Source organism: Podarcis erhardii, assembly GCF_964252035.2.
Source record: "Podarcis erhardii genome assembly, chromosome: 2".
Lineage (NCBI taxonomy): Eukaryota > Metazoa > Chordata > Lepidosauria > Squamata > Lacertidae > Podarcis > Podarcis erhardii.
The window spans coordinates 123,911,381-123,927,968 of record NC_138498.1 but is presented as its reverse complement, the minus strand read 5'-3'; the positions used below and the strand labels follow the sequence as shown (position 1 = coordinate 123,927,968).

General features: G+C 44.1%; 1 protein-coding gene and 1 long non-coding RNA gene across 2 annotated transcripts in view; one reads left to right on the top strand and one right to left on the bottom strand.

Moving 5' to 3' along the window:
• The window catches only part of LOC309337390, an 80,907-nt gene extending 65,382 nt beyond the window's left edge, over positions 1-15,525 (bottom strand). The window contains exon 1 of the long non-coding RNA XR_014154245.1: positions 15,031-15,525. This is a non-coding gene — a long non-coding RNA (uncharacterized lncRNA). The remainder of the gene's footprint in view (positions 1-15,030) is intronic.
• LOC309336354 (uncharacterized protein) lies at positions 1,876-14,255 on the top strand (the record flags this gene model as incomplete). The annotated part of the gene is made up of 5 exons (XM_081851975.1): positions 1,876-2,047; positions 7,426-7,599; positions 9,561-9,734; positions 12,547-12,752; positions 14,154-14,255. Exons 2-5 carry the CDS (start codon positions 7,467-7,469, stop codon positions 14,253-14,255), a joined length of 615 nt encoding a protein of 204 aa, XP_081708101.1. The 5' UTR covers positions 1,876-2,047; positions 7,426-7,466.
• Positions 15,526-16,588: the final 1,063 nt, after the last annotated feature.

The window sequence follows — 16,588 nt, the reverse complement described above, 5'->3', positions numbered from 1 at the left end:
CAGCGGCAGAAAACTGTGGCTGTGTGTGTGTAATAAATCAGACTGCACGCAAGCGTTCTTGCTTATCTCTAACAGTCTTTAATCGTGTAGAAAAACATTATAAATCAACCCCGGCGAGAGAGCGCACATCTTGCTGCCTCGCAGCAAAAGCGAAAAGAAAAAAGAACACAGAGAAATCACTCCCCTCTGCGAACATGCCACGCCTTGGCCGGCTCTCTGACAGTTCCTAGGATTCCATGAATCCAACCTCCCTTGGAGGAAGGGGGAGCAGTGGGAATAGGACACCCCCCCCCCCGCTTTACTTCAAGTAGATTCCTGTGCAGGAGGAAGACGCCAAGGCAGCTCTGGAGCCCCTCCAGGAAATTCTCTGCCAGCACCGCCAACCGTCCCCTGGCAATGCTTGGCTGGGCTTCCCTCCCCACAACATCCCCCTCCCAGTCTAATGGATGAGATGACACTCCCACCACCACCCTGTTTTAATGTCAATCAACTTTCTTTGGGTGGGGGACAACAGGACCTTGGCCCCTAGGAGTTGGCTCCTGGGCCTCTTTCCACCCCCTCCCTGGGGAGTCAACCCTGAGGGCCCTCTTTGGCAATAGGGACCCTCATCTGAAGGATAAGGAAGGTTGGGGTTCGAATCCCTGCGACGGGGTCAGCTCCCGTTGCTCTGTCCCAGCTTCTGCAAACCTAGCAGTTCAAAAACATTACCAGTGCAAGTAGTTGTGGCATTTCTCTGCACTCTGGTTTTCATCAATGTACCCCGTTGCGCCAGAAGCTGTTTAGTCCTGCGGGCCACGTTACCCGGAAAAGCTGTCTGCGGACAAACGCCAGCCCCCTCGGCCTGACAGCGGAGATGAGCGCCCCAACCCCACAGTCGCCTTTGACTGGACGTAAACGTCCAGGGGTCCTTTACCTTTTGAATGTTCCAGTGTTATTGTGCGTGGGGGGAGGGTAATCACCTGCGGGGGGAGGGGCTTCATCCTGCCAGGCAAGCCCTGCAGGTGTTGGCTTCCCACTTTGCAGCTGGATTGCATAGATCCGGGACCCAGTAAGGGCCCTTTTGGGGGGCCCCTCCCTTCTCCATCACTGCATCTTCATCTCTCTGTCCTCTCTGCCCATCCGCCCCCCTTGCTCGCTCCTCCGGGAGTCTATTTCTGCGAGTCAGGCGGGGGAGGCCACCCCCTCTATGATGGGGGGGGGGAATTCTTCCCTGTTCAGTTCTTCCTGTGCTGGATCCTCAGGGATCCTGCACCTCAGCCCACAAGGCCCCTTTTCTGCAAGGTGCTCCTTTGGCCACTTCTTCTCTGCCTCTGGTTTGCAGAAAGCTGCCAAATCTGCACATGCCCAGAGTATGGAGGATTTTCAAAACTGTGGTTATGTTTGGTGTGGGGAAGAAAGGGGGGGGGAGCTGTCTGCGGACAAAGGTCCAGGGGTCCTTCACCTTCGCCTTCCCTTTGGTGGGCATCGCACTTCAGTTTCCGCAAAGGGGCCCCGGGGGTGCAGGGCAGGGGAGCATCTCTTGGCCCCCCAGGGAAAGAGAAACGGGTGGGGGGGGGGGGAGAGAGACTTCCAAGGAGACCCTGCAGGTCCCCAACTTCGCAGCCGGATCCCACGTCCCCTGCCGGTGGGTCCCAGGGAAGGCGCTTCCAGGAGAGGCCCTTTCAAAGGAGGGATCCGGATGCACACGGCAGAATGGTGCCCGGGAACCCCCACCTCCCTTGTCGTCAGTCTGCATAAGACGGGGGGGGGGGGGCTTGATGCAGAGTCCTTGGCCGAGATGGAGGAGGGAGGGCAGCCCTAGAGCGCAGAAGCAGGCAGGGAGAGGGAGGGAGGGAGGGAGGGAGGGGGGTCTGGGCGCCCTCGGCTTGCCAAGGGTTAAAAGGAGCAGAGCGGGATTCCTAGAGAGGACAGGAAGGGGAGGGCGGGGGGGGCAAGGTCCTCCCCAGCAGAAGCCCCTCCCTGCCCAGTCCCTTCCTGCCAGCAAAGAGGAGGCTGCTCTGTTCTCTCTGCTTTGCAAAAACTTCCTCGGTGCCCCTCCTGGAATCTGGTGAGTCTCTTCTCTCTTCCCCCTTGGGGGGCAGCGGGGAGAAGGGGGTCCCAGGGCTGCAAGGGAGGAGGCAAGGGGCCCCCCGTCCAGCTCATGCATGCGGGGGGGGGAGACCCCCAAGTCAGGGGCTGAGTGTCCAGCAGGTCTGCAACTCTCTTCTTCCTTTGGATCAAGATGCTGCCTTCCATGTTGGGGAAGAGTCTTTGGGGCGACAAAAAGAGGGCATGCAAATAAGCCCCCCTCAGATTGAGGGGAAGGGTCGCATTTCATAACACAGAGAAGAATCCAAGGACTCCGAGGAAGGAGAAGCCCTGTGGAGTGGGGAGATACAGCCCCCCCCCCAAGTGTGGAGACTGGAGGGGAGACCCTCTCCCACCATCTACCCAAATACAATTCCCAGAGTTCCCTGGCAAGAAGGGGGGGTTGGTGACCACCCTGGGAATTGCAGTCTTTGGGCAGCAGGGCTGAAGCTGTCTCCTTGCAACTCTCAGGGTCCTGAACCAATTCTGGCTCCCAGGGTTCTTGGGAGGAGTCCCTAGGGCCGGGTGAGATCTGGTTTCCAACCTTGTTAAACATCTGCCCCCTCCCAGCAGAGCAAGTGCACAGACTGGCATGTGCCACTCTTGGGAGCAGGAGCTGCATCCAGCCTTGCTCAGCTCAATATTTTTAGGAAGACCAAGCCCCTCCTGCCCTGGCAAGGCACTGGGGTGAAGCTGCCGCCGCCATCAGCACCCTGTGTGAACGATAATAATAATAATAATAATAATAATAATAATAATAATAATAATAATAATATTTATCTGCTACCCATCTGACTGGGTTTTCCCAGACACTCTGGGCTGCTTCCAGCACATATAATATACAGGGCTGCCTTCAGGTGTCTTCTAAAGGTTACATAGTTACTCATCTCCTTGACATCTGATGGGAGCGTGTTCCACAGGGAGGGGGCCACTACCAAGAAGGCCCTCAGCCTGCTTCCCTGTAACTTCTCTTCTTGCACTGAGGGAACCGCCAGAAGGCCCTTGGTGCTGGACCTCAGGGTCCAGGCTGAAGGATGGGGTTGGAGATGCTCCTTCGGGTATCCTGGGCCGAGGCCGTTTAGGGCTTTAAAGGTCACCACCAACACTTTGAAAGTAGATCCTTTAGGAGCGGTCTTACATGGTTCCAGCAGCCACTCCCAGTCACCAGTCTAGCCTCCGCATTCTGCAGAACACTAACTGAATGACACAGACGCTGCTGCAGACTAAAGTTAGAAAAGCTTTAATTGCTACAAATGGTATAAGGAAACATGATACGGAATTAAGGGAAAGATGGTGTTGACCTGGAGTGGTTACAAAATTTCTGGTGTTCCCTGAGTGCCACGGGCCCTGCTCCAAAGAGAGCTTCTCTAAAGAAAGCACAACCAAAAACCACTCCATTTTGTGTGAGTAAGGAAAATGAGGAGGTGGCTAAGAAACAGCAGGAGCCAGATCCTATTCCCAACCTTCTAGGGTCTCTCAGCAGCTCGAATGATGAGCAGAAAGAGGTTTGGGGCCCAGCCAGCTCAACTGCTAAGTCATCTCTTGTAATAGCTACTCGGCTATTTTCTGTCCATGCTCTGAGGTTGCAATTTTCAGGCTTGGGGACAGGATGGTGCCTGGTTTTTGCACCAAGTTCTATCCATAAGCCCCCACAGAAAAAACTCAATATGGAGGCCAAATGGCCGAAATATTGGGAAATTCTGGAAGAAGATGGAGACAGAATAAAACTGCAGAGCTTTGAAAAATTGAAAAACAAAGTGCGAGATTGGCTCCATTATCATCAAATAATGGAGGCTTACAAATTGGATAAGAAAATTGATTTTCAGGTGGAAAAATCAAAATTGGAAACAGAATTGTTAGATTCAAAAATTAAGAACTTGTCAAGAATGTATAGCTTGCTGTTGAAATGGAACACTCAGGATGAAATGGTGAAATCAGCTATGATAAAATGGGCACAAGATGTTGGACATAACATAATGATGGCTGACTGGGAACAGTTATGGACCACAGGTATGAAAAATTTACAGCATGTAATGCCCTAAGAGAGAATTTAATGAAAATGATTTATAGGTGGTACATGACACCAGTCAAGTTTGCAAAAATTTATAATTTACCCGACAATAAATGTTGGGAATGTAATGAGACTGAAGGTACATTCTTTCACCTTTGGTGGACATGCTCAAGGATTAAGACATTCTGGGAGATGATTTATAATGAAATGAAAAAGGTATTTAAATATACCTTCCTGTCCAGAGATACTTTAAACAATTATATACCCAAGGGCTGCAAAACGAGGCGGAGATAGAACAATTTTTGATAAAGAATGGACTACCAAGGTTGTCTCAAGAAAACAGATCAATCCTGAACTGTAAAATTACACGACAAGAGATTGAAGTTGCCATTCAGAATATGCAACTGGGCAAATCCCCAGGGCCAGACGGGCTTACCTCCAAATATTATAAGATACTGAAAGATTACTTGATACATCCACTAATGGAGGTTTGCAATGAGATTATGGAGGGGAAGAAAGCACCGGAAACGTGGAAAGAAGCCTTCATCACATTGATACCAAAATCAGAATTGGAAAAGTCACAACTTAAGAACTACCACCCCATTTCCCTTCTTAATGTGGATTACAAAATCTTTGCTGACATTTTAGCAAACAGATTTAAAAAAGTTTTAAGTGAAGTGATCCATAAAGATCAGGCAGGCTTTCTCCCAGGAAGACATTTGTTTGCTAGCACAAGGAATATTATTGACATTTTGGAACTTTTGCAAACAAATATTAATACAAGAGCAGTGTTAATATTTATAGATGCGGAGAAGGCCTTTGACAATATTTATTGGAAGTTTATGAAGAAAAACCTGGAAGGGATGGGAGTGGGACAGGGATTTGAAAATGGGATAGATGCAATATATTCAGAACAAAAGGCTAAATTGATAGTTAACAATGTGGTGACAGAAGAGTTTAAAATTGAAAAAGGAACACGACAAGGTTGCCCTATTTCCCCTCTGTTATTTATTTCGGTCCTGGAAGTGCTCTTGAACATGATTAGAGGGGACCGGTTGGTGGAAGGAATTCAGGTCGGAGCGAAACAGTACAAACTTAAGGCTTTCGCAGATGACCTAGTTCTGACCCTACAGGCGCCAGAATCTAGTACGAAAAGGGCGTTACAATTGTAATGCAGCTCTGTAATGCCTTGAAAGAAAACATTATGAAAATGATATATAGGTGGTACATGACCCCAGTCAAGCTAGCAAAAATATATCACCTGTCAGATAATAAGTGTTGGAAATGCAAGGAAACTGAACGAACGTTCTTTCACCTCTGGTGGACTTGCCCCAGGGTTAAGGCCTTCTGGGAAATGATATATAATGAGCTGAAAAAGGTATTTAAGTATACCTTCCCTAAGAAACCAGAGGCCCTCCTTTTGGGCATTGTTGGCCAGAGGGTGTTAAAGAATGATCGAACATTATTTATGTATGCAACAACAGCAGCAAGGATACTTGTCGCCAAATATTGGAAAACTCAAGATTTGCCCACCCTGGAAGAATGGCAGATGCAACTGATGGACTACATGGAGCTAGCAGAAATGACCGGCAGAATCCGAGACCTGGGAGAGGAAGCAGTGGAAGAGGATTGGAGGAAATTTAAGGACTATTTACAAAAACACTGTAAATTATATGAGTGCTGAGAAGGATGAAAGATTTGAAAACAACAGGGCACCATAAAGTTAGTTGAAAAGATTATGAGAATGAGCGAATTTTATGAAAAAAATAAATTTTGAATAAATACTATGTTAAAATTAGGTATCTAAGACCTAGATAAAAATATTCAAAGTTAGGGACAAAATATCGGAAATGTGTATAATAAGAAGGGAAACAAGGTGATAAGTTGCTGGCTAAAGTTTTATAAATTTGGAACGCAGGAGCGAGAGATGTGAGGAAGTCCAAAAATGAAGAAAAGATGGGTATTACAAGATGTCAAATTTTATGTTTGTTTCTTTTTTGTCTACTTTCTGTTTATTCTGTCTTTTCTCTTTATTGTATTAACAAAACTCTTAATAAAAATTTCTATAAAAAAAAAATCTGTGAGCAATAAAAAAAAATCTATATATATATATATACCTTCCTGAAGAAACCAGAGGCCTTTCTCCTGGGCATGGTCAGCCAATTGGTGCCAAAGAAGGACAGAATCTTTTTTATGTATGCAACAACAGCAGCAAGAATACTCATCACGAAGTATTGGAAGACACAAGATTTACCCACCCATGAAGAATGGCAGATGAAGTTGATGGACTATATGGAACTGGCGGAAATGACTGGCAGAATCCGAGACCAGGGAGAAGAGTCGGTGGAAGAAGACTGGAAAAAGTTTAAAGACTATTTACAGAAATACTGTAAAATTAATGAATGTTAGAAAAAGGTTGGAATGAAGTTATATGGCTTTAGTAGAAATGTTATAAGGATCTAAGTACAAATAGACTGTTAGTGTATTAAAGGGAAAAATAAGGTTAGAATATGTTAAGATAATTACAGGACAGAAAACAGTGGAAGATGGAAAGGAATTGCTGAAACAATTAACAGAAGTGGAATACAAAAAAGGGAGGTGTGAGGAGGTCGTTGAAACAAGCGAATGAAAGATAAGATATTGAAATTGTTTGATGTGGCTTAAATTGTTTTTGTTTTGTTTTGTTAGTTTAATGTGTCAGTGTTAATGTTATGTAGTGTTTTTGTTTTTGTATTGTATTGTTTATTTTTTTTTTCTTTTGTAGTGTTCAAACTGTTGGGAAACTAATAAATATCATTTTAAAAAAAAAGTTCTATCCATAAGCCCCACTGAGTTCAATGGGGTCCACTCTCAGGTCAATATTGTGCATTCAGTGGTGCCTCGCAAGACGAAAATAATTCGTTCTGCGAGTCTCTTCGTCTTGCGGTTTTTTCGTCTTGCGAAGCACCCCTATTAGCGGATTAGCAGATTAGCGCTATTAGCGGCTATTAGCGGCTTAGAAAAAGGGGGGGGAGGGGAAAGACTCGCAATACGTTTTCGTCTTGCGAAGCAAGCCCATAGGGAAATTCGTCTTGCGAAGCACCTCAAAAGACGGAAAACTCTTTCGTCTAGCGAGTTTTTCGTCTTGCGAGGCATTCGTCTTGTGGGGCACCACTGTACCATGCCAGTCTTACGAAGTGGGGTGAGGTGCAAACAGATTAAATTGGAATCACTGGAGATGTTTCAAATGGGGTTTCTGTTAGGAAGGGGCTGCCCCATTTGTGCTTCTCCAGGAGCAGGGGAATATCTAGGGCAGGAGAATCCCTGCAGGGCCTCTGAGGCTCCCTTTGTTTCTTCCTCTCTCCCAGGACCCTGCAGCTTGTGGTGGCTTCTCGACTCCTCAGGAAGGATGAAAGAGACTGAATCTGTAAACCTAGCGAGGATGGAAGGGGGAAGATGGACGGTTGACCTGGTCAGGTTGTCTCCTGCATCCCTCCTCACAGCCTCTGAGCGTTCCCTCCCAGGGACCTCCGAGAGATCTGGTGAGTCCCAGGGGAGGGGAGATGGGGACATGGAGGGATGGAGCCATAGATATTTTGGGGCTTGTGTATCATTCGTGAACTGTCTCCCACCTCTCCAGCCTGCCTTCCAACTCCGGCAAGACCCGGCTGAGGGGTGTGTGTGTGTGCCCCAAAGCTTTTTCAGAACATAAAAAAAAACAGTAGTTTGCTGCCACCACTTCCTTATCTTAGAACAGCCCTGAAAAGTAACCTAAGGAAGGAGATTACGCTTCAGTTTTTCCAGGCTGCCCCACACTGTGTCACTTTACTCTGGCACAGACAGAAATCCAACAGGCTCTGGTAGGCGACTAAGTGGTCAGGTACTGGTTTAGCTTCCCCGGCAGAAAGGCATAAAAGACAGAAACAGGGAAAAGTCCTTTTTCCAGAATTTTTTAAAGACCAAGATTATTCAAACATAAAAGTTGGCACATCTCTCACAAATCCCAAACAGAAAATAAAAACATTTTTCAATATCACTAACTACAGAACATACTCACAAGGAGAATGAAAGTGTGAAACAGAACGGTTCTCCGCATCCCTGTCATCAGGGCAAGTCCTCTTTGCAAGACAATGGTCTCACATGGCAAGGTATGTTAGGGAATTGCAAGTTGGCTTCCTTAGGTTTTATCCCCTTTGAACCCACGTGGATTCAAAACTCAAAAGCCAATTAGTTCTTTAGATTAATTAGGAACTCGCCAATGGTTAGATAGAAGAACAATGACTCAGGCTTGTTAGGAGCCTCGACAGCCGAATCCTGTTTATCAAAAGGCCTTGAAGATTAAAAGCATTCCCAAAGCCAGACCAGATTATTTGAGTTGTAAATTAAGCTTCATAACCTTTTTCACACAGAAAGGGCATCTAAGATAGCCAGGTGTCAAGACTACAAATCAGCTAGGAACCTCCTTCCTGCAGATGGAGAAGTTAACTTATTCACACTCTTTGATACAGAAATCTGCAATTAAGAAGCAGATACACATTCCCAGAATTCTACAGCATTTGGCTCTCCCATAATGCTCTTTAGCATAAGCCAAAGTTTTAACTTGCTAAGATTTCCCAACTTCATTACAAACTCTTTATTGGTAATATGTAGATAGAGAAATTGAGGATTTTTACAATTTTATAACATGCAGATAAAATTATGTGTTGCGAAACCAGAGAGAGGAGCTGGGGGAAGGCTCGGAGGTGGGGAGGTTTTTTTTCTTTTTCTTTTTTAGGGGGAGATGGAGGGGGAATAATGTGGATGATGTATTTTTGTTAAAATTGTTACGTTGGAATTCCTAATAAAAACATGTAATGTTTTTTGAAAATGAATTAAGGGGAAAGATGGTGTTGACCTGGAGTGGTTACAAAATTTCTGGTGTTCCCTGAGTGCCACGGGCCCTGCTCCAAAGAGAGCTTCTCTAAAGAAAGCACAACCAAAAACCACTCCATTTTGCGTGAATAAGGAAAATGAGGAGGTGGCTAAGAAACAGCAGGAGCCAGATCCTATTCCCAACCTTCTAGGGTCTCTCAGCAGCTCTAATGATGAGCAGAAAGAGGTTTGGGGCCCAGCCAGCTCAACTGCTAAGGCATCTCTTGCATTGAGACGTGGGGGCACCTACATGTAATAGCTACTCGGCTGTATTCTGCCCATGCTCTGGGGTTGCAGTTTTCAGGCTTGGGGACAGGATGGTGCCTGGTTTTTGCACCAAGTTCTATCCATAAGCCCCACTGAGTTCAATGGGGTCTACTCTCAGGTCATTAGTGTGCAGACCATGCCAGCCTTAAAAGTGGTGGGGTGAGGTGCAAACAGATTAAATTGGAATCACTGGAGATGTTTCAAATGGGGTTTCTGTTAGGAAGGGGCTGCCCCATTTGTGCTTCTCCAGGAGCAGGGGAATATCTAGGGCAGGAGAATCCCTGCAGGGCCTCTGAGGCTCCCTTTGTTTCTTCCTCTCTCCCAGGACCCTGCAGCTTGTGGTGGCTTCCCGACTCCTCAGGAAGGATGAAAGAGACTGAATCTGTAAACCTAGTGAGGATGGAAGGGGGAAGATGGACGGTTGACCCGGTCAGGTTGTCTCCTGCATCCCTCCTCACAGCCTCTGAGCGTTCCCTCCCAGGGACCTCCGAGGGATCTGGTGAGTCCCAGGGGAGGGGAGATGGGGACATGGAGGGATGGAGCCATAGATGTTTTGGGGCTTGCTCAGCTTGGGGGTGGGGGGAGGCAGGCAGGCGGATGGAGCTTGAGAAGGTGAGCACCTTTTTGGGCTCCTCTACCTACTTGCCTTCCTGCCTGCGCCTTTGACATCTGTGGGGAATTTGAGCTAGGAATACATCACAGCTCCACGGCCACCGCGATGTATTGGCAGCTCAAGATGTCTACAACCTGTACTGTGATTGAATGCCCTACCGGTGTCAGAGAACTCACTGATCCATCAGGCAGCACTAGAAGCCATGATTCTTTAAAGTAACCTGCTTTATAGATTGATCACAGATGGGGCCTCTGTGCATTACCTTTTTCTTTTATTTTAGGAATAACTTTTCCTTTTCCTTTAAAAACAAGGATCATATAGGTCTCATAAATGATACAAATACGTAGATTTGATTTTCAAATCAAATTCTCATATGATTTCTCAAATGAATTCTCATGTGATTCTCAAAAATAATCTTCTCATATGATTCTCAAAAATAGCAGAATAAATTTACAGTAATATCTATAACATATGGTTCATCATTAGTGGTCAGTGTATGAGTTCTGAGTACATGAATTGGTTTAAATTGGGGGGAGAGGAGAGATAGGGGAGAACAGAGTAAATTCAACATCTCCTACCAAAATGCCTAGTCAGGAGCTCTTGTGACTGTTGTGCTTAGATTAAGTGTGAGTCATAGTCATTTTCCCTCTACTGTTACCAATGCAACAATACAGAGTTGGTCTCCTCATCAACATGGGAGGGTGGTTCCAAGTGAAGAAAGTGATTTATAAATTTAAATTGAGACCAACCAGATTGAGATAAATGCTGTTGGGGAGTGTGCAAATGAAGATGTTCCTGTTTGTTGAGGCATGGAGATTGCTGGCTCCTGACCAGAGAGCTCTGCATAAGGAAGTCAAGGAGGGGAATTGGGGAATCATGCACCCTCTCGGTAAAAGTCCCTGTTGGATCATAAGATGAGTTTTGAAACTCCATGTTTACCTCTATGTGATGAACCTCCACTGTTTGGATGGAGACCAACAGCATCTGGGATTCTAACATCCACACCGTGAGCCCTGAATGGAGGGATATCAACTGGTTTCTCTGTGAATATTCTTTGTCTAGTCATGCCTTTTTAAACAATGACCAGATTTCCCTGAACTGCCCAGGCCTTCTTAAATGTTGGCTTGAGATTTTTTACGGACATTGAAGTAACTTCTGTTAGGTTTGTTGTTTTTGCTTTTGCTTCTTCTGCATTTTGTTGACCAAAGAGATGACTGACCTTTGAGATGGAGTGGACTCCGGAAGCGAAGGCTCTGAAAAAGCTCAATATGGAGGCCAAATGGCCGAAATATTGGGAAATTTTGGAACAAGAGGGAGATAGATTAAAACTGCAGAGTTTTGAAAAATTAAAAAACAAAGTGCGAGACTGGCTTCATTATTATCAAATAATGGAGGCTTACAAATTGGATAAGAAAATTGATTTTCAGGTGGAAAAATCAAAATTGGAAACAGAACTGTTAGATCCCAAAGTTAAAAAGTTGTCAAGAATATATAACTTGCTGTTGAAATGGAACACTCAGGATGAAATGGTGAAATCAGCTATGATTAAATGGGCACAAGATGTTGGACATAATATTATGATGGCTGACTGGGAACAGTTATGGACCACAGGTATGAGGTTCACGGCATGTAATGCCTTAAGAGAGAATATAATGAAAATGACTTACAGGTGGTACATGACACCAGTCAAGCTTGCAAAAATCTATCATTTGCCCGATAATAAATGTTGGAAATGTAAAGAGACTGAAGGTACATTCTTTCACCTTTGGTGGACATGCCCAAGGATTAAGACATTCTGGGAGATGATCTATAATGAAATGAAAAAGGTATTTAAATATACCTTCCTCAAGAAACCAGAGGCCTTTCTCCTGGGCATGGTCGGCCAATTGGTGTCAAAGAAGGATAGAACTTTTTTTATGTATGCCATAACAGCAGCAAGAATACTTATCGCAAAGTCTTGGAAGACACAAGATCTACCCACCCGGGAAGAATGGCAGATGAAGGTGATGGAGTACATGGAACTGGCGGAAATGACTGGCAGAATCCGAGACCTGGGAGAAGAGTTGGTAGAAGAAGATTGGAAGAAATTTAAAGACTTATCTACAGAAATATTGTAAAATTAAGGAATGTTAGAAGGATGTTGGAATGAAGTTATGTGGTTTTAGCAGTAATGTTATAAAGGAGTATGCAAAAATGGATCGTTAATAGGTGAGAATGTAAAGTTATAATATATTAAGATAAATTATTAAGATAAAAGCAAAAATGGAAAGGATTTGCTGAAATAACTAATTGAACTAGAATACAAAAAAGGGAGGTGTGAGGAGGTCAGGGAAACAAGTAAATGAAAGACAAGATATGGAAAGGTTGATTTGTTTTTAATTGTTTTTACTTTTCTGTATTTTGTATTTTTTGTTTTCCCCCCTCTTTTTTCTTATTCTTGTAACTTTTTTGAAACTTTAATAAATATTATTTTAAAAAAAAAGAGAGATGCAGTAGACTCCATGACTGAGCCAAACAAAATCTATCCTGGATAAAAGCCAAGCAATTCCAGCCAACAAAGGCAGTGAAAACTATAGTAAGGCCTCACATCTAACTCTCTTCAGTTCTTCCTCTTATCACAAGCATTCATTAACATTGTTCAGTAATCTGGAGCTCCATTTCTTCCTGAGGTTCTAATTAGCTTCTCTCCTCCTTGCAGATGGTGATGAATTGGAAGGGAAGAACAAGGGGGACCACAACAGAATCCACATAGCGGAGGAGTACGATAAATATTCAAAGTGTGGAGAGAACATCCGTCAGAGGTCCCAGTCCACCTCCCATCAAACAAAGAGCCTCACTTCCCATCAAACAATTCATACAGGGGAGAAACCATATCAGTGCTTAGACTGTGGAAAAGGCTTCTCTGTGAAGGAACATTTTAATTCCCATCAAAGAATTCATACAGGGGAGAAATCTTATCAGTGCTTGGAATGTGGGAAGAGCTTCAGTCAGAGGCAGGGACTCACTATTCATCAAAGAATTCATAGTGGGGATAAAAGATATCAGTGTTTTGAATGTGGGAAGAGCTTCCTGCATGGGACCCATCTCACTTCCCATCAAAGAATTCATACAGGGGAAAAACCCTATCAGTGCTTGGAATGCGGAAAGACCTTCAGTCAACGCCCCCATCTCGCTTCCCATCAAAGAATTCATACAGGGGAGAAACCCTATCAGTGCTTGGAATGTGGGAAGAGCTTCGGACACAGCAAAAATCTCACTACCCATCAAAGAATTCATACAGGGGAGAAACCCTATCAATGCTTGGAATGTGGAAAGAGCTACAGTCGAAAGGACAGTCTCACTTTGCATCAAAGAATTCATACAGGGGAGAAGCCCTATCAATGCTTGGAATGTGGCAAGAGCTTCAGTCGGAAGGGAAGACTCACTTCCCATCAAACAATTCATACAGGGGAGAAATCCTATCAGTGCTTAGACTGTGGAAAATGCTTCCGTCTGAAGGAAACTCTCACTTGCCATCAAATAATTCATACAGGGGGGAAATCCTATCAGTGCTTGGAATGTGGGAAGAGCTTCAGTCACAGCAGCAGTCTCACTTCCCATCAAAGAATTCATACAGGGAAGAAACCCTATCAGTGCTTCGAATGTGGAAAGCGCTTCAGTCACAGCGGCAGTCTCACTTCCCATCAAAGAATCCATACTGGGGAGAAACCCTATCATTGCTTGGATTGTGGAAAGAGCTTTAGTCGAAGCCACAGTCTCGCTTCCCATCAAAGAATTCATACTGGGGAGAAACCATATCAATGCTTGGATTGTGGAAAAAGCTTCATTCTCAGAAATAATCTCTCTTCCCATCAAAGAATTCATACAGGGCAGAAACCCTATCAGTGCTTGGAATGTGGAAAGAGCTTCAGTCACAGGCAGAGTCTCACTTCCCATCAAAAAGTTCATACAGAGGAGAAACCCTATCAGTGCTTGGAATGTGGAAAGAGCTTTAGTCACAGACACCATCTAACTTCCCATCAAAGAATTCATACAGGGGAGAAACCCTATCAGTGCTTGGAATGTGGAAAGAGCTTCATTCACAGCCACAGTCTCACTTCCCATCAAAGAATTCATACAGGGGAGAAACCCTATCAGTGCTTGGAATGTGGGAAGAGCTTCAGTCACAGCAGCAGTCTCACTTCCCATCAAAGAATTCATACAGGGGAGAAACCCTATCAATGCTTCGAATGTGGGAAGAGCTTCAGTCAGAGCCGCAGTCTCGCTTCCCATCAAATAATTCATACAAGTGAGAAAACCTCTTAGTGTTTGGAATGTGGGAAGAGCTTCAGTCAGAGTGCCACTCTCATGGCCCACCAAATAATTCATACAGAGTTGAAAGCATATCAGCGCATGGAATGTGGATAAAATTTCACTTGTAAATAAGTCAATTCAAGAACTCACAGCAGGGTAAATAATAGAATGGAAGATTTGGAATCTAGTCCAACCCCTGCCAATGCAGAAAAAAACTCATTTCAAGCATCCATGACAGATGGCCATCCAACTTCTTCTTAAATACCTCCAATGAAGGAGAGTCCACCCCCTTCTGAGGGAGTTCCTTTTCACTGCTGGCTCTTACTATCAGAAAGTTCTTCCTGATCTTTAGGAGGAATCTCCTTTTGTGTTGCTTGAATCACCTCTTCAGATTCATTCATGACCTTGAGAAGGACTTCTGTATGTCTGAGAATGTCCAGGGGATTGGACCATGCTCTATATTTGGGGGGAACCCATGGAGAGGAGTCTGATATAGGGCTTTAGTCGTCTAGGCATTGGTTAGATTGTCATAATTACAGACATACTTACTGGTTTGGACGGAAGTGATTCTTATTCCGGGGAAGTGGTGACTGTGAGATTACAGGCGCTCTCGCCAATATTATCCAACTGTTCAGTAAAACTTTGACACAGCAGACCAATAGTTTACCCACTAAGGACAATTTATTGGGAGGTTAGGTTTAGGGCCGTGTGGTATTGCTTAATTGTATGTGGGGTCCCTATAAAGGGAACTTCTTCCTCTAGGCGGGAGGGAGACTGGTCAAGTTACCATCAGTTGAATACAACATTTAAGTTAGAATTTAAAAAACAGATTTGCAGAACAAAACTCAGTTTGAAAGGGAGTTATTAGGCTCCAGGGTTAAAATTGTACAGTGGTAACTCTGGTTATGTACGTAATTCATTCCGGAGGTCCGTTCTTAACCTGAAACTGTTCTTAACCTGAAGCACCACTTTAGCTAATGGGACCTCCCGCTGCCGCCACTGCGCGATTTCTGTTCTCATCCTGAAGCAAAGTTCTTAACCCGAGGTACTATTTCTGGGTTAGCGGAGTCTGAAACCTGAAGCATATGTAACCTAAAGCGTATGTAACCCGAGGTACCACTGTATTTAAAATGTATAACATTACTTGGGTGGGATACAAAGAATGAAATGATGAAATCATCAATGAGAAGCTGGGCCAGAGATGTAGGACACAATATTGACTTTGCTTTATGGGAACAACTGTGGAAAGTAAATTCAAGGTTTACAGCTTGCTAAACACTAAGGGAAAACTTCATGAAGATGATGCAGAGGACTCAATCAAGATCATCAAGGGTCTGAAACCAAGCCTTATGAGGAGGGCTTGAAGGAACTGGGGGGGGGGGCGGCGGGGGGGGCGTATCTATTTTAAGTGAAGTTTCAGGTAGGTAGCCGTGTTGGTCTGCCATAGTCAAAACAAAATAAAAAAAATCCTTCCAGTAGCACCTTAAAGTTGGTCTTTAAGGTGCTACTTAGTTGGTCTTTAAGGTGCTACTGGAAGGAATTTTTTTATTTTGTTTTTATTTTAAGTGAAGTTTGCCGAAATCTACACTTGCGACATGGGCTGCCATACATCCAGATTTTCCCGGACATTTCAGCAATTTCCGCCCATACGCTGCTTACAGTTCTGGATGTATGGCAACCATGTCTATATACGGTGGTACCTCGGTTTTCAAACAGCTTAGTTCCTGAACAACTTTGAACTCAAATGCTGCAAACCTGGAAGTCAGTGTTCCAGTTTGTGAACTTTGTTTCGGAAGCTGAACATGCTCCTGAGCTTCTGTTTTCACTGTTGCGCTGCTAATTTGCACCCCCCCTATTGTAATCAAAGCCTCCCATTTCCAATTGCAGTGTTCTGAGGTGATATTTAGAGCTTATATTTGGTGCTTTTGTTTTTGCTAAAAAAAATTGCATTTTTATTTGGCTTTTTCATTTTCGTTAGATAGTAAAATTCTACAACCGGAAAGGAGGATTGTAAGAAATTAAAAAATATTTAGCTAAATATTGTAATATATGATAAATAGAAAATTCTTGGAAGTAACAAATAGGCTTAGGGGTAGAATAAGAATATGTGGTAGTAAATATTAAGGATTAGAATAATAATAAAGGAGAAGAGGTTAGTTAATGAAAGGAGTTAATATTATTATAAATATGAAATTAGAGAACTGTTATACAGGTGATATAATGAAATTCAGATAGACGGGATTCAAGGAAGTCCGTTACCAATGTTAAGAGATTTAGGTATTTGAAGTAATAATTTTCTTTTGTGTTAAGTTTATTGTCTCTTGTGTGTTTTGTCATGTTTTTTCTTTTTTCTGTGTGAAAAAGTGGCAAATCAATAATTTTTTTTGGAAAAAAACAAAGCCTTCTTCCTTCCCTTTTCCTTGTTGCGCTGCTAATTTGCACCCCCC